Source organism: Schistocerca nitens, chromosome 4 (genome assembly GCF_023898315.1).
Source record: "Schistocerca nitens isolate TAMUIC-IGC-003100 chromosome 4, iqSchNite1.1, whole genome shotgun sequence".
In the NCBI taxonomy this organism is placed as follows: domain Eukaryota; kingdom Metazoa; phylum Arthropoda; class Insecta; order Orthoptera; family Acrididae; genus Schistocerca; species Schistocerca nitens.
In genome coordinates, this window is record NC_064617.1 from 707,297,221 (window position 1) to 707,321,504 (window position 24,284).

The 24,284-nt window shown below is 38.6% G+C and overlaps 1 protein-coding gene across 1 annotated transcript in view; it reads right to left on the bottom strand.

The window, feature by feature from the left end:
* Positions 1 to 3,036: 3,036 nt before the first annotated feature.
* The window catches only part of LOC126252527 (uncharacterized), a 180,258-nt gene continuing 159,010 nt past the window's right edge, over positions 3,037 to 24,284 (bottom strand). Inside the window, exons 11-12 of the mRNA XM_049953423.1 lie at positions 6,945 to 7,035; positions 3,037 to 3,183 (exon numbers count right to left, since the gene is read on the bottom strand). Of these exons, the coding sequence (XP_049809380.1) occupies positions 3,037 to 3,183; positions 6,945 to 7,035 (238 nt within the window). The remainder of the gene's footprint in view (positions 3,184 to 6,944; positions 7,036 to 24,284) is intronic.

Sequence of the window (24,284 nt, forward strand, 5' to 3'; positions counted from 1 at the left end):
GCAGAATCTCTTCTTCGTAACTCTCTTAACCCACTGCCTTGATCATTCTTCAGAGGCTTCCAGTAGTTTCATTCATGTATTCTTTACTATTCTGTTTTCACACTCATACAGAGTTCTGCTCTAAACATAGAATTTCATGAATATTTCTCTAGATTAAAGCTTTATATTTCTCCATGTTAGCAGCAGTTTATTTTTGTAGAAATCACGTTCACCTTGCGCAACCATTGTGACTGTATCTTTCTGGCACGTTTATTCTTTGTCTATTCTGATTCTGAGATAGAATTAGGCCATCTTTTCAGATGGTCTTTTGACCAAGATTAACATTTACCCATCCAGGAAATCCGTCTCCCTCTCTCAATGTTACCTTACTTACTTATTCCTTATGTGCATATTATAGCCATCAGCTAGCACGAGATACACTTATCTTTAGGCGAATACTTGTTTGTAACAGCAAATCGCGTCCTTCTGACTTTCTGTCCATGACAAACGAGTCGCACATCGAAATAACTCCTCACTTGTTCATCACCATTCCAGTACACAAATACATTTTTTCGTGGCTTTGGGCACACATATAACCCTACAGGTAGAATGCCCATACGTTACATACCTGCCAAAGCTTATATTTTCTTCTCTTTTTTTAACGTACGGAAACAGCAGAGCATTTACTTGCTTCTGGGCCTTTTATGCTTACAGCTTCATCTAACAGATGCAATTCGATTTTGTAATCTACACAAGAAAAAGGACACAAACGTATATGATCTGAAGGGCATGAATTATCCTACAGAACTGACTTATTAGATGTTGCAAAAAGTTAACAGTGCAGTAGAAGCACATACAGGTCGTCAGCAACGGTAGCTACCACGCGGATCGGAAGACAGTAAGAGTTTTGGTCGTTGTTCTAGGACCTGCTCAGTTTAAAAGTATATATCTTGAAACGTACTTGTCTGGCGTTAGTAAAAATTTTATTAGTTTGTTGCCACCTTAACCCAATGGAAATTAAATACCATGAATATCAATTTACAGAATTTTCCCATTAAAATTAAACAAGCTCATACCATTTTTCTGAAGCAGCTTTTCCTTAGCACAGAATAAACTTAAAACAGAAAGCGTGCGTTCGTTCTGCAGCTGTCTTTCATGGTTATCGGAAACCGAACTACTGTGGTCGTACAGCGTGATACTGATTTTATAAAGAGCATTATTGAAGAGTGCTTGTATGCGTGCTGGATCGTGCAGTCAGCCGACAGTGACCGTGGGTTGCAGCGGCCTTTCCGGCTGAGTCAGCCGCCCGCCGGCTGGGCACGCGGTACTGAAAAATTCCGCCCCGGAAGCTGGCGGGACAGGCAGGACGCTTGGCCCCAGCAGCTGCTGCGAAAGGGTTGATTATGAACGGTTATAGGTACCTACCTTCCGTATCAGATTCCTGATTTGGACCTCATATATCATTCTGTTTCTCGTGAGTGACCAACCTACTACATGTAGGTACAATGATTTAGGAATACCAGAAGTTGCTAACTGAGTACTTTAATATTCGTTCCATTCAATATTATCGAGTCCCGTCTCGAAATTTACTAATGCAATATATGTTTTCTAATTTGTCCCTAGCTAGCCCTCTTTTATCAACTGGGATGCTACATTGCCTTCTCGAGTTCCCCCACATCTCTTAACCCTAGGACGCCTAAGGCGGGGGGGATTCGTTGAACACACATTCTTTTTTATGTCCCCTGCTTTTTCCCAAGTAACTTTCACACTACATATTCCCTTTGAGTTATTGTTTGTTGGCTATTTTATGAAACGTTAGTGTCAAAATATTTTATAGAAAATTCCTGCTTTGAAAGAAAAAATAAATAAATTTATTATGGGTCCGCAAACCCCCCACCCCCCTTAGGCTTCTATGCTATAGAAAATTTACCTTAGTAGGATTTCGTATTTCCCATCTCTGCAACAACGCAAGTTAGTTTCTTGTTGGTTGGTATTCTTTATATTAACAACAACCGGTTTACTTTCAGAGGAAGTGATTGTTGCTGTCAGTCAGCTGTTATTTATCTTGTAAACTTGCAGTGAGCTAGTGCAGTTCTCTACTGTTCACACCCAGACCTAGAAATGACTAAAAGAATACGTGACTCGACTTCAGAAAGAGTTCTGAATGAAATTTTAGATGAAGATTCTGACTTGAGGAGTGAAAGTGAATATGAGGATGGTGCTATGGAGTATGATTCAGATCAGGAAAGTGATGTGGATGTTAGAGAAGATGAAGATAGCGCAGCTTCAGACAGTGACCATCAGGATGTTATTGTGGCCAAGTCTGGAAGAAGGTACGTAACCACACAGCCTAGAGTTCCTCGGAGATCTGTTGCTAATATAGTAAGAGAGCAGGCAGGAGTAACTCCAGCTGGTGTTTGCCATTCACCTGGAGAAGCCTTGAAGTTACTTCTTACGCCTGACATCATGGATGTTATAGTAAAACATTCAAATGAACAGGCAGTTAAGCGAAATGTTACTTTGAATAATGAGAAAGAATAGTATGCCTTTATAGGATTCCTGATACTTATGGGGGCAAAAAGGACAATTCTGTCAGTATACACGATATTTGGTCAGACCTAATGGGTCGGCCAGTTTACAACGGTATTATGGAAAGAGAACGTTTCAAGGAACTTATTGCAATCATAAGGTTTGATGACAAAAGTACCCGCCAGCTATGAAGGGAAGCAGACAAGTTCACAGCAATCCATGATGTTTTCAACAAAGTCAATGATAGGTTTCCACTACTGTATAAACCAGGGGTCCACCTCACCATTGATGAGATGCTCAGCTTGTTTAGAGGGCGCTGCCCTTCAAAGTATTTATGAAGGATAAAACGGGCAAGTATGGCATCCTTATACCCATGATGTCCGATGCAACTGACAGATACATCTTGAATATGGAACCCTATGCAGCTGTCGTCAAACGTCTGGTAGCAACTGTGAAAAATACTGGTCGAAATATTACTACAGACCGATACTAAACATCGGTGGATTTGGCGAAAGAATCATACCAAGGCTACAAAGTTACTACAGTAGGAACTCTCCAGTCAAACAGGAAGCATATTCCAGACTCAATGAAGAACACGTCAAATCGAGAGCTATATTCATCAATGTTCTTGTTCACAGACCCATCAACAGGTAGGCCTCCAGTAACTTTGGTGTCCTACATAGAGTAAAAACTTACTGATGTTGTCAACAATGCACCAAGATAAAGGCACTGTTGGAGGAGAGAAGAATAAAACCGAGATAAATGCATATTATAATTCCACTAAAGGTGGAATTGATGCCATTGATAAAATGGCGAGTATGTACACGTGTAAGTGGGGAACAAAGACATGGCCTCTATCTGCATATTACTCTCTCATCGACATTTGTGCTATCAATGCAACCACCATATTCATCCAGCAACATCCAAGATGGAATGAAAAGAAACACAACAAACGGAAACTTTATCTTCTGCAAGCTGGGATGGAAATAGTGAAATTGCAGGTAGAAGAAAGAAGTGCCAATGCAAGAGGGTTATCTAACCAAATTGTTCAATTAATGGAGACTATTCTACAAAAGAAAATCAAAGAAGTGACAACAGAAGCACGTCAGCCTCCTGCAGGGAAAGGTCGGTGCCATATTTGTGTAAGAGAACCTAAAACAAAGAAGCAAAAGTACAACAATCTAAGTAAACCAAAACAGTATTGTGGACAGTGTCATAAACATGCGTGTAACACACATTCAGAAAAAATTGTGAAGTGTGTCTCTTGCCTTGAAGTTGAAGATTCAGAGTAGTCTATTGCATATGAACACATCCGTATTTTGTATTGTAATGTGTCAATTTTTTATTCACTCAATCCAATATTTATAACAATTAACAACATTTATAAGCCGCTGCCTTAGTTAAAATACATAAACCATTTTGGAAGTTGTAATTTTTCGTCAGTAAACTTATTTAATACCTGTAGGCTCGCCGACCCCTCCCTCCCCCCTTAGGCATCCAAGTTAGAGAAAAAGGCTTGGGCGTCCTAGGGTTAAAGCAAAGCTGGTCCTCTGTTAATCTACTTTCAGTTCACCTCTCGATTTGTCCAAAATTCAGTACTGTCTTCTTAGAAACACAAGATAATATGTGCGGTAATTTTATGTATACCCGATCTTGCTTTTATCGGAAATATAAAAAACACATTCATTTCAGAATCGGATGGAAATTCCTCAACCGCATAAACTTTACAAACACACGTGTCCTGCTGCACGAAGACTTCCACTGTATCTCACCAATACCTGGGCTAAAAGTTTGTGCAAAGTTTTTTTGAAATTGTGATGTGAGGACTGAATGTCTCCTATCTTCGTCTTGAGCAGTGCTTACATTTTTAATTTACTGTTTTTCTCATAAGTTAGCCGTACAAGATGAAATATGCGGTAATTTTAGTTACTGTTAGTAAAATTACCGTTACATTGCCAAATGAAGCCCGCTGGACGAATTTTGTTTCCCCATTTAACTCCTTGTGTTTATGCTGCTCCTAGTAATACCATTGTCACTAAAAAATTTCTAGTTGCAACATTTTCCTCAGCTTCATCTGCTTTTCCCAATATCCTTTGAAGTATTACTAACACATGAAATAACATCACCTCTTACATCCGATAATTCTGCTTTACATATTCTACTGATTTCACTCAAGTTTAAAATGAACCTGTCGCTTTCAGTTTTAATCCAGAAATTTACAATTTTTGAGCTCCAGTGTGCTCAATTCCTTTAAGGCGAGGTTTACTATCTGTTGGTTCAAAAAAATCTATTTTTTTAAAATTACATTTTTGGATCCATAAAAACGTTTGGAATCCACCCCTGACACGGTTTTTCTGAATACGCAAATGTTGGTTACACCTGCCTGAAATCGGAGGACTTGCACCGGTGCTTGGGACGAAACAAACAAAATTCAAATGAAAGTTTGAACGTGTGTGTTTGGAACTCAGCCCCCAAGCGTTTGCATTCTGGTGCAAAGACTGTGGAGATTGCGATTTTCCTGGCAGAGAGCAGCTTCAACGAAGGGTATTCAGCAATTCTGAAGACCATGACAACAATGGACGTCTTCCTGGGGCTCTATTCGAAGCAGTTCGCCAAGTATTCGGACGACCACCGGATTCAAGCGGCAGAAAACCGCTTGTCACCGGCCGTGCGAGCGGCTATGGATTAGCCCAGGATGGCCCAGATCGAGCAGAACGCCCTCTGCGAGGAAGAGGAAGAAGTAGTTTATGGACCCGGAATAGCAGATTGAACGTTAGTTGTATAATATTGCATTTATATGTAGCCAAAACTTCAAACGCGTTTTTCTCGAAATGACTTTCTCATTATCGCGCGGTGTGGCAACTTCAAATCTACTGAACGGACGAAGGTAACTAAATTGTCTAGGAGTTGTACCACTTTTATTCCGATCCATCAACTACAAATATTTTTACTTGGCGAAAAATCGATGAAAAAATCCCCATTTTTTCAAATGGTGGCCATTTTGTTTCCTATGGTCCAAATAACGTAAGCGAGGTACAACTCCTAAAGAATCTTATATACTTCGCTAGCGTCAACTCAGTTTTGATTTCAGACGAGCCGGCTGACCTGTGACATACCGCGCGTGGAAGTCTACATCGAAATTTTGTTTCGTTCCGACGGCACTTCTGCCTTTGCTCTCCGACAAAAATTCCACTTTGTGGAAGAAATATCAATAAACATTTTGACCAACGTTGACATTGATATCTGTAACACACCCAGTGAAAAAAAAAAGCCCAAAGAACAAGCCTTTTTCGGGCTAAAGATAGTAACCCTCCCCCTAATCAGTTTCTCTTAAGGTTTTTCAGTTTTGTTTTCTACAGAAGTAATATGAGTTTCAAATTTACTATGCTCTCTGTGTATAGGTGTTTTAAAATCATATAATTCTATTTCCAATTCCTCAGTGGCCTGTGATGTTTTCTCTGCCTGAATCTTGACATTGTCTAGATCTCTCCTAATGCATTTTACTGCCTGATCGTGCCTCTCCAAATTTTTATGTAACTGATCAGTTTCTTTCCCTTGTTGATCCAACTCTTGTGTAATTTCTCATTCTGTTTTTTTAAGTTTTTCACTATAATTACAAAATTTTATCCCACTCCAGCTCTGTAGCTTCGCGGAGTCACGCAAGCCTATAAAAGTGCTATTACTACAGCCAACCACCTTCTCCTGACTGAACCCAGAAACGCTGAACAAATGCTGTCTGAGTCTCCCCCTGTTCGTTTTTCTTATGATTGTACATTACTAATATCGTCCAGAACATTATCTTGTGTCAAATTTTCAAGCTCCTTCATCTCTCCAATGTTGTCCCTGCTTTCGACACATATCATGAAAATGTTTCTCACAAAAAACATAAAAAATAAACCATACAGCAAGGAAACACTCCACAAACACCGAGCGAGGTGGTGCAGTGGTTAGCAAAATGGACCCGCATTCGGGAGGACGACGGTTCGATCCCGCGTCCGGCCATCCTGATGTAGGTTTTCCGTGATTTCCATAAATCGCTCCGGGAAAATGCCGGGGTGGTTCCCTTGAAAGGGCACGGCCGACTTCCTTCGCCGTCCTTCATTAATCCGATGAGACCGATGACCTCGCTGTCTGGTCTTCTCCCCCAAACATCCCAACCTCAACTCCACAAACAAGGTTTTTCACACGATCTACTGACTACGACGTCGGATAGAAGATGAAATAACTTTAATTGGAATACCTCCGTAGTTTCGATGTTCATGTTGATTGTAGCCACTGGTTACCTCAATTCCGCTGTTCAGTTTTCACATTCACGAAATTTTTTAGTTTCAAATGATTCCAGCGTCCTGTCAAGAATTTTGCTTTCCATAAGAAGTTCTCTTTCAATCTTGATGTTAAAACTTGTCAAACTGAAACTCAGAAATGAACTTTAGTACTTTTAGCCGAATAAAATCACTTTCCCAGCTCGCACCACCATGTAGTAGTACACCTGCTATTCTGAGTAAGAAAAATATTAGAAGTTTTGACCTAAAAAGAAAGTAAATTGAAAGTTAACCAACTTGTACTAGTATTAACGTCAGGTGAAATGGAAGTTATTGCAAATTCCTAGGTGTAACTCAGCATCTTCAGAAGAATAATTAAATTACCTTTATCTTGATGCTGTTGATGCATCATTGCATATCCTGCTTCCTTGAAGTTTGTTAAGGGAGAGTAGGTTGGACATCTGCATGGTTCTCAATAACCGAATAAAAGCAGTTGTTGTTTCAGGTGTACTATTTATTACGTTACAGTGTCCCCGTCGAAATTTTATGTTTTACTAGCCGTCCTAGTCCCTCTCTTATTCTCCTGACGTAATTTTTATAGCATTTAGTGCATTGTTACATACAGTAAATTCGCAAATTACAGTTACATAATTTATCGACATTTACAAAAATTAACATCATCTGGTAGTTAAAAATTAAATGCATTGAATATGATAGCTATTAAACCACAATATTTCTATGTCTAAAGAAATATCCTCGAAATGCTATGAATAAACCATGCTGATTACATTTTTGTTAATTACACAGAAACTGTTCCATCCCAAGTATTTCTAACATGTTGCTGGTTTCAAATATGGGTATCTTATTTCTTGCACTAAACTTAAAGATGTGCAAAATATTAACAGCAAACTAACTGATAGTAAAGCACTCATAGTAAAGGCGGACGAAGGAATTCTTTAATCGTAATTCATGAAAGAGAATACATAGAGAAAACCTTACAATTATTCCATAGCAACAATATTACTGAAATAAAGTCAGATCCTACAATCAAAATTCCGAACCAAACTCTGTAAGCAACTACAAAACTGCAACGTTTTACTGAACAGATATAAAGTATGTAACTGTATAACACTGACTCCCTCAGCGCCAGCTTGCACAGCCAAAGGTTCAAAAGAAGATTGTCCCATTCACCCGATTGTTAACTTGAGAGATAGCCCTGCATACTTCATATGCCGTAAACTAAAAGACCTCATTACATAATTCTCTACATTTGAACAGAACTACACCATACGTAACACACATGAACTCATAAGCTTATTTAAAGACATCCACATCCCACCAACAGCTAAATTAGCATCACTAGACATATCAACCTATATACGAACATCCCTGTCAAAGAGATTTTAACATTATAAGAAAGAATCTGCTTAAATATAAGAGAATTAGTATTGCGGAGATCTGTGAACTCATAGAAATACTTACACTCATTCTAGAGCATAATTACTTTAGCTTCAATAACAAGATCTACCAACAACATGATAGTTTCGCAATAGGAAGTAGCTTAGCTGGAATATTGACTGATATTTTCATCAACCAAATAGAACAAAATTCCTCTCAACGAACCAGCACATCTTAAACAAAATAATCTACTGCAGAAGATATTTTGATGATGCAATCTTGCTTTTTGGTGGTACAAACAATGAAATGGGTACATCAGCAGCAGATCTAAGCAAGATCCACAAAAATACGAACATGAAACAAATAAAAGCATTAACTCCTTTGACATACAGACATACAGTAGTAATCATAAACATCAGATTAGTATTTACAGAAAACCTACCACCACAGATGTCAGTATTGACAACTCATCTTGCCACCCCTATCAAAAAGAGGCATATTTCAGAACCATGGTACACTGAATTAAAAAAGTACCAATGAGTGATGCAGACCAACAAAGTGAAATCAATATAATTAAAACAGTTGCTCATAATAGTTGATATAAACCCATAATAAAAGAAAAACTCCACAACAAAATGCAAGCAAATACCATGGGTCCACTTAATAGCAATCCACATAACATGCACTCCAAAACAAATCAGTGTTCCTCAGAAGCCAAACCTAAATATGCTGCTCTCCCATACATAGCCCACTATCATACGAAATAGGAAACTTATTTAAAAAGAAAAATATCAAAGTCAGCTTTTCCACAATTATTAAATTACAACAGAAAGTAATCCATGGTGTAAATACCTCCGAGAATCCTTACAGTAAATCAGGAATATAAATCTCAGATGTGATACATGCCCGAAATTCTACATTGGAAAGACAGGCAGACGCTTTGAAATTAGATACTAAGAACACATTGATGCTTTAAGGCTTGGCAAGTTGAGAAAATCTGCATTTGTAGCCCATATTGCTGAAGAAAACCATTCAGTGAGAAACATTGAGAAGAACTTAAAAATTTTACATCTAGCATCAAAAGAGCCACTATGAATATATTACAAGAAATAAAAATACACACACACACACAAAAAAACAGCACCCCAGACTTTATCCTTAATGAACAAGCTGAGTTAGCTATCACTCCTTTCCTGAAAAATTTTCAAAAATTATTTTCCACCCTATAAAGCAAATAATATTCCTGCACCTATCGGCAGATCAAGCAGCAAATTTATATGTTACTAAGAATTATCATGATGGTAAATGTAATTAAATAATTAACTGTCTTATACATACAAAAAAAATTTTGACATGGAACATCTTTATAATGTAAGTGTATTCGCTCTAATATTCACAAAATCAATGTCTCTCTGTATTAGTGTGAAATATGTTTCAGTTGCATAAGCGAATATGTATTCCTTTATGGAACAACTTTATAGTGTTACGATGTATCATAGCATCTTTGACACTCGTGTACTTGTAAACACTTTTTAGCTATCAAAACGTGATGCACGTTAAAAAAGTGTTCTATGACATATCTAAAGCGCTCAATGATACAAATTTATGTGTGCAACGATAAGAATATGGTGATACCTATGAACATCATTTGTTGGACGAAAAATTTGAGAACAAATACTCCAGACCGACATTTCACGTAAGTCACATCCCAATGCAAATCTGTAACACAACCATCTGCGTGGAATTCTTATAATTATGTATCATTTATATTTTAGGACAACTAATAAATAAAAAACGTATCACATGTCCTAACGAAAGCATGAAAGCTCTCTGACGATGAATTGTAATGTTTCGAAACCGGTAATGGTAACTTTTGAATAAAGGAACGTAAAATAAATTTGTGACTGGTTACTATCTCACCACCATCGACATTTGGTTTCAAGTAACAGCCACGGTCTCCAACCATGTCATCATATGACAAAATTGTATTACATTTTTAGGTTCCCTTCTTTTCTTCTTAATTCGTCTGTTATCCATGGCTGGCGCTTGCGCGAGTCTTTATATGCTAATTCACCTTTTTAAAGCAATTCTTGCATTTCTCTTTACCAATAAGTACTGGAAGTATTATTGTAATTTTGTTGACGTATTATGACATGGTCTGAGAGTTGGGATACTTCAGTTATTTTGTTTTTAAAGCTCAAGACGATTTCTGTGAGGTCTCGAATGGCCACTGGGATTACACAGGTCACTGTCAATGTAAGCTCATTGATAACTCTTTCTGACCTCTACATTTTACCAAAAGATATTCAGCCCCGTACCTTCTCTTATTCTCTAGCGTCTTCCATGTGCTCCTCCAATTGAAAGGGTATTCAAAAAGTGTTGACTACGACTAACTTCTTTCGTGCGCAAAATTCAGTTGTCCTTTCTTTTGTCTGGATTCTTTTTCCCAGAGCGATACCTCTACCCCAAACTTCACCTATAACAACATTCCAGATTATCATTATGATTAAATTCCTATCATCTTCGACGTATCTTAAGAAACCATACAAGTTAAAATTGGCTGAATAACTAAGGTATGGCGATATATGAAAGCAGTACACGAGCGTTAAATTCTAGATTGTTACAGTTCTTCTTTCTACGATACTATGGAGTCAGCTGTTGATTTATGTTGATTTGGTGGAGGAGACCAAACAGCAAGGTCATCGATCTCATTGGATTAGGGAAGGATGGGGAAGGAAGTGGCCTTGCCCTTTAAGAGGAACCATCCCGGCATTTCCCTGAACCGACTTAGGAAAGTGACGGAAAACCTAAATCAGGATGGCCGGACGCGGGATCGAACCGTCGTCCTCCCGAATGCGAGTCCAGTGTGCTAACCACTGCGCCGCCTTGCTCGAGAGCCAGACGTTGGTATCAACGATGCAAACCTACCACACAGCATACGGGACACATAATGACATATGCTGACCGCGGGGAAACAATTATGCAATGATCAGTTTGATACCTCAAGCTTGTTAGCTGTTTCCAGTATTGTACTTGTGTTCTGTATAACCAGTGTATTGTGTATAATAAATGAGTCGTATACGACGACTCAACAGTAAAACTAAATATTAATAACAACAAAATGCTTGGATTCAGCATAATAGTGGTGTACTACCCAAGATATTGAAGATGGTAAGCACTTGCCTTCAACGGGCCTTTGAAACGACTTACCCAGCCAACTGCAGAAAGGACAGAGTTTAATGTGCAGTCCGCACCTCTATATTTGTCGGAAATAATTTTCCATGTATGTTTTCCGGAGGTGAAAGAAGCAAAAGTCGTAGTACCTACACAGAATTCAGTCCAGGTCATTTGGATTTGAAGTCTGTCAACTATCCTTTTAGTTTCCTCCTCCTCTGTCCCGACAGCAGAGTCAGTGTTCAAAGCCTTTATCGGCATTAGCTATTGGCTAAACAGAAAAGCTCTTCTCAAGAAGTTGATCCATATTGGTAAATAAAGTAATAAAAATGAATCTTATGAAATAGCGGGAAATTCCAACAAAAGAAACATCTAGACGGTGCATATTTAAGTTTTTTGTGGTTACTTTAAACGTCTTCAGGCAAATGCAGCATCGGTCCTATGAGAAGTACATGACATACTTATTTTCACATCGTCTCCCAATCCAAGGATGTTCAGCGTTTCTAGTAACCTCGCTGTTCACCAGACGTTAAACCCTAAGTTTACTTCTAGAAGTTGTGGAAGACAAAAATTTATACATTAATAACGTAATCCCATATATTTCATTGACAAATAGTGATGTTTCACAGTTATCTCTCATTAACAATTACTTTCTGTAGTTTTCACTCACATCAAATGTTTATGTGATTCGATCGTCTGATGTTACGTGACGTCCTCTGTTAAAAAGTTCATTTATTGATTCTGTCGTCACTTCCCATTTGCTTACTCAGATGGTTCGGCACTGCAGTACAAGTGGTAGCAGCAGTCGTTCATCTATCGTGGAAGGAGAGCCATGTACGAATCTTCTTCTTGTTCTGAGATCTTCAACCTTATGGCTGGTTAGCACCAACACGCCGTGCTTTTGTGTCTTTGACCTGTATCCAGAGAGCGGTACAGCTGGTTTATGTCATACATCCACAGCATGAAGTAATATGTGGAGTACCCCAGTGTTATGTAATAGGACCTTTGATCTTCACGACATACATCAATGACATAGCTGATAGAATTAATTGCAACGCAGATTTTCAGAGATGTTGTCTGCGATGGTGATCTATTCGGTTAAACACGCAGTAAGACAGGAGCAAAGGCTGGTAACTACACCTTAATCTGGGTTAATGCAACGTTATTCCCTTCACGAAAAAAACTTATATACAAGGATACTCATACTTGGGGCAACGGTGGTCGGCGCCCACCACCCCCCTCATCGTAGCTCTCAGCGAAAGGAAAAAATATAGTGTAGTCAGCTGTTTTTCTCTCAAGAAAATGATTTTTATGTCGGTGTTACGCATGTTCTTAACAGGGTAGCCATTCATCTCCCATAACGTTGAAAATACTCTATATCCTCAAGTACTGTCCCCCACCTCTCCCTACAAATTATCGTCTGTCGTCAGGGTGCTCCTGCCCGTATCCGGAAGAGGCAGTCCTAAAGCACCGTGATGGCTTAAGAGAGAAATAAACTTGTCCCTACAAAATTACGCGGTACTCATCCACATTAAAAACTGTACCTACAGCTTCGTATACTAAACTACCGCCTTAAATTATCATTTTTTGGAAACAGTGCTAATTTTCTTTTTAACCACAAACTTACCACGGGCACCCTGTTTTCTGTAACCGTGAAATAGTCTTGAACCGCAGCTTACGCTACAAAACTTGCCTTCCCAGCACACTTCGTCATCACTTCTTTTACTTACCAGTAAAGAGCGACGCAGACGTCGAAAAACAGTCTTATTGCTACCACCTAAGCGCAGAGTGGTTGTCAGACGCACAGTGAAATGTATCTCACGCCACAGCCTCTCGATTTGGATTTCTAACTATAGCAGATTTCTTCCTTTCAAGAACAGGTTCTGGTCTGCTCTATAAGGAAACACCCTTTGAGTCTCCAGTGAGTAATGATGAGTTGCGCCTCAAAACATCATTACGTTTGCAGTTCTACAACTGAAGAACCTAAATCACGTAAAATAACATACAATTACATTTAGAATACAATATATTGGAAAATTTCCCTTCCTGCATAACAGGTATCCAAAGTTAGTCCTCTATAAGGTGGGTAGATCACGTAACTAATGAGGAGGTATTGAATAGGATTGGGGAGAAGAGAAGTTTGTGGCACAACTTGACTAGAAGAAGGGATCGGTTGGTAGGACATGTTTTGAGGCATCAAGGGATCACAAATTTAGCATTGGAGGGCAGCGTGGAGGGTAAAAATCGTAGAGGGAGACCAAGAGATGGATACACTAAGCAGATTCAGAAGGATGTAGGTTGCAGTAGGTACTGGGAGATGAAGAAGCTTGCACAGGATAGAGTAGCATGGAGAGCTGCATCAAACCAGTCTCAGGACTGAAGACCACAACAACAACAACCACAATATCAACACGCACTTTCCACTGAGCACACTTTTGTGAAAAAATTAATTACCAGCATACATTACTAAGTTCTTAAACAGTTTCATCGAATCAGCTTAGTCCACTTGCTAAGAAAATAAATATAACTTTTTAGTCAAAACTTATTAGCATTTTCAGCCGAAAACTACTTTTCGTCTTATGTTCATGATACTTCTTGTCTGATTGCTCTAATAGATCAATATTTAGGAGTTGTTTCATTCAAAATCATCCAAGTACATAAAAACACTAAATCATGTACCTCTTTCATGCAACTTGTGAATATTTCACTGTTGGCCTCCCTTATACAGGGTGCGAGGACATAGCTTCCTGATTTCGAAACGCAGCCCATTCATGAATCAGAATTTTGTTTTACTGTTTAGTAACGTAGGTGTATATATAAAGTTTTATTTTACACAATTTTAAATGTCATGTTCTATACGTGACGCCTCCCATTGCCCATGCACTGAACAAACAAATTTCTGGAGCTTATCCGACCCTTGCCAGCATAGCAAGGCGTATATTGCCAAAATCTGCCCGAATGTTGGCGTTCCGGTCTTGTGGGTGTTTGAACGGTTGACATGAATGCGGAATTTAAAAATCCCTCCCTCCCCCCCTCCCCTAAAATAATCGCAAGGGACCAGATAGGGGGAGAGGAGTGGCCAGTCCTAATCGCGCTCTGGGAAGTATTGCCTCGAAATAGCCGTTGATGCAGTTGAAGTGTGAACTGTAGGGCCGCCCTGTTGAAGCAAATATCCAAAAAGTCCAGTTCATCAACACGTGTAAAATAACACAGCGTTCTGATTCACTGTCAGTTTAACTTCAGTTTCTTAAAAATAACTGTAGTCAAAATCGCAGCTGAGGGAACTCCATACCACTCTGTGACTTTAAATGACGGCAGAGACCTCTGAAGCAATGCTCAGGGATCGGTTTCGGCCCAATGGCGCATGTTTTCTTTGCTGACACATCCAGTCAAGCTAAAATGGGCTTCATCACTGATGAAAAGAATCATGTACTCAGTAACGTTTTCGAAAGGTGCATCACATGCGTTTCTCCTAGAACTGGGATAGCGTTCGGAGAGTTCCTGCAGAGTCGCCATTTTTTTCGGATGATAATGAAGATCATCGTGATGAATTTGCCTCACTGAACGGTCGGAAATTCCAAGAGCAGACGTAGCTCTGCATGCAGATCGCCGTGGGGACTGCAGGACCGAAGGTATCACTATCTGGATGTTCTCACGTCATCTGATGGTCCCAGGGAATCTAATCCGTCGCTTGTCGCACTCGCGGTTTGCATGTACATATGGACGAGTGTAGCAAGTGATTTCCAGTCCGCGACTTGGTCAAATGAACCTATATTATTAAAATAAACAAAAAAAATCTGATTCATAAAATGGCTTTTATTGCGTTTTGAAATCAGGAAGTTATGTAGCTGCACTCTGTATATGACCAACAAAAACAACTGACAGTATCTGATGCAAACCGCAGATATGAAATTCATCTTTTGTTGTCACTAACACCACGAAAAACTGAAACAAGTTCTGAACATTTCGTCTCGGTTTAGCGCAACCGAGCTCGCGTCTTTGTGCGTTTTGAAATCAGGAAGTTATGTAGCTGCACTCTGTATATGACCAACAAAAACAACTGACAGTATCTGATGCAAACCGCAGATATGAAATTCATCTTTTGTTGTCACTAACACCACGAAAAACTGAAACAAGTTCTGAACATTTCGTCTCGGTTTAGCGCAACCGAGCTCGCGTCTTTGGCCATTGCCTTACTTCAGGTCTGTGCTTATTTCAGACTTCTCTCTTCTCCTAAGTTTCTCAGCAGTGCACAGTACTGATTGTATTGATATGGAAAAGAAAAAAAGTGAGGATCCAATTTCGCTCACTTAATTTCTACCTAGCCTAAATTAATAATGACATTAACTTTCCTTCTTGATATTCACGCTCGAATTTAATATCTGCTGTAATTGCAATAAAACGATCGCGGATTGTTATCGAATTTATAAATACTCCTCAAAACAAACCTGGAAGAAGTGTTAACCATAATGACCAAATATTACAATTTACCAAACATATTTCTAAATAACTAACCACATTTCTTCATTAAGTACCTATCCGGGTTTACTGTTTTAGTGGTGAATGTAACTCAGACAGAGAGGTAGGGAGAGAAAGGGAAGAAATGAGTGAGATAAAAAGGAGAAAATATGTGAACTTAGTGGACTTGAGTTGTGAGTTCAGAAGCTGTCCACGTAAGGCCGTCACGCTAATTCAACGAAACCCAAAGTGTAGAATTTAGTACGGATTAAAAGGTAAGTTGAAGTCATAATTTGTTCTCCTCCAAGAAGTCGTACGTTTGCTCACTGCAGTTAATACAAATGAAACTTTCCGAATTTTGTGTAACACTATTTTCATCATCTAATACGTAATTTTAATAATATTTTCTTGATTACCTTGCTCCACTTGAGCTGGCTGCGTCACAGACAACAGAAGCTGGAAAAGTCGAAATGGCATACTTCACAATACTAAACCAGTTATTGATGGATTAAAATTTCCATTCATGCATATACACTAATACACTGCTGCCCATTGAAATTGCAACACTACGAAGACGACGTGCTACAGACGCCAAATTTAACTGACAGGAAGGAGATGCTGTGATGTTCAAATGGCTCTGAGCACTATGGGACTCAACTGCTGAGGTCATTAGTCCCCTAGAACTTAGAACTAGTTAAACCTAACTAACCTAAGGACATCACAAACATCCATGCCCGAGGCAGGATTCGAACCTGCGACCGTAGCGGTCTTGCGGTTCCAGACTGCAGCGCCTTTAACCGCACGGCCACTTCGGCCGGCTGCTGTGATGTGCAAATGATTAGATTTTCAGGGCATTCACACAAGGTTGGCGGCGGTGGCGACCCCCACAACGTGCTGACATATGGAAAGTTTACAACCGATTTCTCATACACAAACAGCAGTTGACCGGCGTTGCCTGGTGAAATGTTGTTGTGATACCTCGTGTAAGGAGGAGAAATGCGTACCATCACGTTTCCGACTTTGATGAAGGTCGGATTGTAGCCTATCGCGATTGCGGTTTATCGTATCGCGACATTGGTGCTCGCGTCGGACGAGATCCAATGACTGTTAGCAGAATATAGAATCGGTAGATTCAGGAGGGTAATACGGAACGCCGTGCTGGATCCCAACGGCCTCGTGTCACCAGCAGTCGAGATGACAGGCATCTTATCCGCATGGCTGTAACGGATCGTGCAGCCACGTCTCGATCCCTGAGTCAACAGATGGGGACGTTTGCAAGACAACAACCATCTGCACGAACAGTGAGAAAAAATTTTCAATTTCTCACTCTATCTTCATTAATGAAGAGAGAAAAATTTGAAAATTTTTAATATGTTGTAGTTCCTGATTCCAATCGAAAACGTTAACGACTACAGTTAAATGAACTTTCCGTGTTGTTTGCTCATCTAGTAACATATAATTGTGTTTTGTAACTGAATAAGATGTATATTACAGTTATGTAACAGTATTCCGGTAACTACTTTGGAACTTTTTGTTATTCATGGGATCAAGATGCTTATTATTCTATGTGTTAGAAATATAGCAGCAATGTAGTTTTTTAAGTAGATTTCTTCAAAAGCACTGGCATATAAAAATATCCAAGAAGTATCATTCAGCTATTAAAATATGTGTCCTGTGCCGAATTGTTAACTTATTATAGGAATATATTGTGACTTTGTGTCTCATTGGCAACAGTTCTTCAGGTGTGACCTGACTGAACAAAGTGCAGTAAATGGCCACAAGTTACAACCATAGGAAATGAACAATGTAGCACCATATAATTCTCAAACATCAACATGTATTTGATAATTACTTACACCAAGGTGTTAAATTTTAAAAGACAGAGGTACATTGGAATGATGCATTCAAACAGAGTGTATAATTTGATTATATATGAGTCCATTTTTGAAATGAAGTTTCCTTAAATGTTATCCAGAAACATCATTAAAAACAAATGACTAATTATACATAGCTGTATGGATTTAAAAGATGTAAATCGCTGGAGAAAGTATATAGAGCTACCAAAACGTGTGAAGATCCTCTATTGCTTGCATTATATAAAAGTTCCCACAACATATTAACAAAAGAAAATGTGCACATTATGGCAGATGTAAATGGTAACAATATAAGAATTCTGTTTCTATGCAAAATGAGTTAGTGCACAAGACAGCTCCACAATTTTATTGACTAACTATATGGTGAATGATAAATCACAAAATGCCAATATTTTTAATTCTCATTTTTTAACGTAAATTAAAGGTAGGGTCAGGTAGTTCATTGTAGGAGGAAGGAGATGTACTGGAAAATTATTCCTACATAATTTCCGTTGCCAGATAGCACTGACATCTGTTGTTAAAATGATGTGACAAATGGAGTTCACAAAAATGAATGCTTGTGCAGTGAAGAAGTAATCTTGAACCAAATTCGTAAGCCTTTTTCCACAAGGAAGGATATATGCCTTTGTTATACAGGTATGTGCTTATCGTAAAAAATCACATGAAACATTATATAAGTCCATTGATTTTCCTGAGGGGTATCATTTTCCAAGTTATCTGCGCTGGAAAAGTACTCAGCAGTAGCTTCATATTTAAATATACAAAATTTACATATTAACATCTTATTTGGATATACACTAGACTAAAATGAAATGTTTTAAAAGATAACCTGCATGTATTTTTTTAATCTGTACAGTCGTTATATCATCATCTTGTCAAAGCTTTTTCATCGTGTACATCATGACATTCTTTAAGGAAAGTTTCAATTTTATGGATTCAGTAATACTTCAAGCAAATAATTTTGAACAACATACGTAAAATGGACTAAATGGAGTAATTCTTTTAAAGGTTGTTTGAGGGAGATATTTTGAAATTAAGGAAACGTAATGAATTAATCTCACTGTGTTCAGTTTAGTGACTTTTTTACTCCACACAACATCAATTAAAGCTTACAGTAATGGTAGTAAGCGTTATGGAGATGCTTTGGGAACTCAAATAGGAATCCCTGGAGGGAAATTGACGTTCTTTTCGAGAAATCCTATTGAGAAAACTTAGAGAGCCGGCAACTGAAGCTGGCTGCTGAACGATTGTACTGCCACACACAGACAGTGCGAAGGGACTGATGCCCTGTAGTTTGGTCCCTTTATACCCCAAACCAACCAACCAACCATACAATGCTCGTAAGGACCACAAAGATAAGCTGTGAGAAATTAGGGCTCATATGGAGGCATATAGATAGTCGTGTTTCCCTCGCTCTTCTTGCGACTGGAACAGGAAAGGAAATAACAAGTATGAGTACAAGGTACCCTCCGCAACGGACTGTATGGTGGCTTGCGGAGTATCTACGTAGACGTAGATGCAGCATCAAATTTTCCTGTTCTTAATCTTGTCAGTGACAGGAACGGAAGAAATTTTCAGTAATGTTTGTCTAAGAATTAGTAACAACAGTAATTTTCCAAATGAACTCATGATACAGTACATTCAGTTCTATACTATAAATAGAATAACACAAACAGTTAATGCACCAGTACTTAGTGAATATTGTCAGTTCAGGACATGAAAAAATGGGGAACAGGTAGATTTTCATAATAAATCATTTGTAATAGCAAAGATATGCCAAGCACCTGCAGCTAGTTTTACTTGTTCATAAATCAACTTGAAGTTCTGTTGGCTTATGTAACAGTAATCACGAATAAATAAGGGTTGTTGGTGAGTATACTATAGACTTTACTAAAAACTCCTACAGTAAGCATATATTTCAGTCAGTAACATCGTGCATTCCTACTGAAAATTTCACAATTTACGCTAGCTAATTGCTCAGCCAATGACAATATCATTATAGAACGTTCTGATGAAGAAAACAATATTAAAAAACCAAAAGTGAATGGCTTCTCGCCGGCCGGAGTGGCCGAGCGGTTCTATACGCTACAGTTAGGTTATGTAGTTCTAAGTTGTAGGGGACTGATGACCTCAGAAGTTAAGTCCTATAGCGCTCAGAACCATTTGAGCCAATGGCTTCTCAGATCATGGCCTACAATTCCTTTTGTTGTGTGTTAATGCTCATCAAGTTACAAAATCTGCTAAGTCGCTTAGGAATATGGTTAGTAAGCATAAAATCGTTTATGTCAGGAAAGTCCTTGAAGACATGCACTGGAGTGCTGTAAACAGTGTTGGTGATATGACTTAGACACTTAAGTTTTATTAATAATGTCCTTAAAAAGCTTCCCCTAATTGTTTCTGGAAAGATAATAATGTCAAGAATATCTGAGACCAGCCATTAATAATAACTTCAACAATCTGAATATAGTGCTCGCTATAACAATAGAAATAACGTCCACGATGAATATTTAGAATCAAAATAAATTAGTGATTATCATAAAGCATCAGCAGAGTTAATACAAGAGTTTTGTTCTGAATTCCGTAATATATTAACTTGTTAGTGTTGTCAGTCATTTTGTGAGTGGCACATTCTGAATGAGTGAATTTTTTTCAACTTAACCCTTAATGTAAGTAAGTAGTTGAAAAAAAGTATTGTCAAGTTTCCATCCAACTTATTTTTGCCTACATATTAGAAAATCCCAGAAAGGTAATATGCAGTTGACTTCTTACCTGTCTGACTTCAAATAATACACTGACATCAAGAATTAGAGCAACAAACGCAAATTTTTCAAGGTTGCATTTATTTTGCTAAAAAAACAATGTAAACAGGTGATAATAAAGTGGAAAAAATCTAATGAATAAAGAGTATAAACAACTGCAACATGAGTAACGGTAGACAAAAATGTTCTTCGCTTTTTCCCAAGTTAACGGATTTGTACACACATTCCAACAACTGGTTAATACGCTCGGTATGGGGTGTGATCACCTTTGGCAGCAATAAAAGCCTGACAAAGACCGGACATGCTGTGAATGATGTCATCAATCTCCTGTTAGGGCAATGGCGCCCACTTTTCCTGCAGCGCTGCTCACAAGTCTTGGTGGATGCTGATGTGATGGAAGCCATCTCGCTAGTGCATCCCAGACATGTCTTGCGGGATTCAAGTCGGGAGAGCGAGCAGGCCACGCCGTTCGTGCAATACTTTCCACTTTCAAGGAAACATCAAACACACTTGTTCTGTTAGGTCAGGCATTATAGTCCGTCAGTACGAATTCTGGGTCCACAGCACCTCGCAACAACCACACATGAGCTCCCAAGATTTCGCCACAATACATGATAGCAGTTAAACCTTGCTGTGTCATCTGTGCAGTCTCATGAAGAGTGTTCAAATACTCGAGATAATTCCTGCCCAAACCATTAGGGATCCTCCTCGTTATCGGCCCCGAAATCGTTCCACGTTCCCTCCAGATACGAATCCGTCGAGAATCACTCTCCAAATCAAATCTGGATCCATGTGTGAAAAGAATATTTGCCCACTGTTTGTCCGTCCATGTGGCATGCTCACGACTCCTCTCTAGACGTTCCCTTCAGTGAAGATACGTCAGAGGTATGAATGCAGCAGATATCCGGCAGTAAACGACAATCTGTCGAAGACTTGTGTGCACTGTTTGGCTCAATACAGCATTAGTGGATGCTGGGAAGTCAGGTGCCAGTTGTCGTGCAATATTGAGGTCGTACCGTCGTGTACTTACAACCAAATAAAGGTCCTCCCTTTCTGATGTCACGAGTGGTCGACCCGGCACTGGTCTTCGATATACAGGTTCGATCTCTGTAAACTGACGTCACATCCAACAAAACAACAGAACGATTCACATTAAGCCATCGGACCACATCTGTTTTCGACTCTTTTGCTTCCATTCTTCCTATAGCCCTCTGCTGCAGACAATATACCACCCGTTTTTTCTGTGCCATACCATACCGTCTATGACTGTGAACACAGGAATTGTTGGAAATGGGACTACCCGGCAAACACTACCGCATTTGACAGTTGCCCTGACGTTATAGTAGGCGTGGTTGTCTATTGACTAAAATGCCATCATCCGTGCAGAACACGATCTTATGGACATCTGTTGACAGTTCGTCTAATTATATCGTGAATTAGACCTAAGATGGGGAAATAGCAATTTGTTGCTTTAATTTTGAACATCAGCTTATATTGTCTACGTTACAGCCTGGATTTATACAGGGTTCCGTTAATGTGAAGGCCACTTACGCATACAGCAAAAATGTACTTAAATCTTTGCGCAATAAATTACAGGCTGTTGGTGTATTCTGTGACTTTTCAAAAGCAGCTCACTGTGTAAACTACAGTGCCTATTCAAAAAAACAGGGATACTTTTGTGCCACAAGAAATCCACGAAATGCTTCATATCGCGACTTCCTGACAGGAAACTTGTGATGTGAACAGCCAAGAGACCTGTATTAAGCTCTCAGGCATAAACAGCTGAGAACTAATCACATGAGGTGTCCCATGGTGTTCCATCTTACTTTTTTGGGCTAAACCAATGGCCTGTCATCTCTAACAGCTTTCGATGCCTAGTATATTTTGTTTGCAAGTAAAGAGGAAGTCAGTTATAAAATTTAGAAACGTCATTGGTTGCTACTATTATTATGCTTAATGAATGGCTCCTAGTCGATTTTGTGTCACTACATGTTCAAACAACATTCTATATTAAGCTCAAAACATGTAAGAACAACCGTCTCCCCCACCCACAACCAGTATATTCCTACAATATTATTGACATGGAGACGAGGCTAACAGCATTAAACTTTTGAGACTACAACTTCATAATAAATTCAAATGGGAGGAGCATGTCACACCACTACTAAAGCACCTAAACAAATAATTTTTAGCATTGTGGACGCTGGTACACATAGGTGACATAAAAATAAGAAATGTGTCATACCTCGCTTCTTTTCATTCCATTAAGCCATAGAGGATAATTTCATTAAGTGAAGCTAAACAATTGCCCCATTGAAGAGTGTGTCTTATAAATTATTTGTTGCATGCACTCAAGAACGTCCAGCGTGGCACATTCAAGGAAATTAGGATACCAATTATTGTTACCCAGTATATTCACACTTTAAAATATTGCTCATAAGTAATGTATCTCATTTTCAAACCAAGCGTTAAGTTCATGAAACCAATACTAGAAAAAAGTTAACTTCCCTAGAGATTAAAGTCACTTGCTTTAGTCCAGTGAGATGTCTGTTATTCAGAAACCAACATTTTCATAAACTTCCCAGCAGATAGAAAAAGGTTTAGCCATTAACAATAAATTTCAGTCTAAGGAAAACTTTAATGATATATTAGAGGCGAACTCCTTGTAATCCAACAACGAATTCCTTAGCAGATCTTCAGATCCAAAAAGTAAATCTAATATAAATTCCAAGTTCTTGGGTGTGAATACTCATGAATATTTGAAATTGGGAGAATAATTTTTGTGCCTTTATATAGCTAAACTCGGTTCACACAATTGCTTCTTTTGAAGAAATGCAAATAAGTATCTTGTCTTTGTTACGCATTTAAACTTATTAGTATCTTATGGCAAACTTTTCTGAGCTATCATTCAGAAGGAAAAATATTTTAAATACTTATATTTTAAATATTCTTTGTGAAATTGTTTTATGAGCTAACGTTTATCTTGATGAAACACATAGTTTGGCAAAGCATCACTGTAAAGAGCCACATACAATGAGGACAAATTATCATAAAGAAAATTAGGTAATATAATTCACCTCGTTCTTTGTCAAAGGGCTTAAAAGTTTAACATTACCATGATTTTAATTGTGCTACAGGAAGGAGATGGTCACATGTTTGAAATAAAAGCTGACCCTCGAGGAGGTAGTGCTGATGATTCAGACTCTCATCTCAATCTACAAAAACATGTGTACTGCAGTATTGGTACCTTCTTGAAAAGCAATTGGAAACTGCTGCAAATACCCTGTCATCTGTCATGAATGGGAGGGGGGGGAGGGGGGGTTGAGTCTGAAAGTCCCATTCAAGTGTCGTGCAGAATAAAATTAGAAAGGAATACATTAAAACAAGAATTGTAAATGACAAGATTGGAACTTGGCAACTTTGGTAGTCGTAACTAGCACATTAGATGTACCAGGATCTATGCATGGTGTTCGAACCAAAATATATGCTGAACCACGTTCCCCTTCGTGCAGGATTTATACAGCATATATTTTTCAGAGTGTTTCCATAAACTGTAAACTGTCATACATTTTCGCAAATTTTAGAACAAATGTTCATGTGCCCTAGGGAAACTAGTCAAAAGAAATTCTCCACAGTTAGAAAAAGTGAAGGAATACCTATAGATGCAACGAGGGAAGAAATTATATTATCATACTTATCACTAAGGCTGTCAGTTGATGATAACATTGTGTTAGATATACAGCCACACAAATATTTGATGTTTAGAATAAAACGTAAACCATATTAAATCCGTCAAAGCAAATTTTAAATATATATTGATGTTACTCCTTCTGGGAACTTCCTCTAAAAAA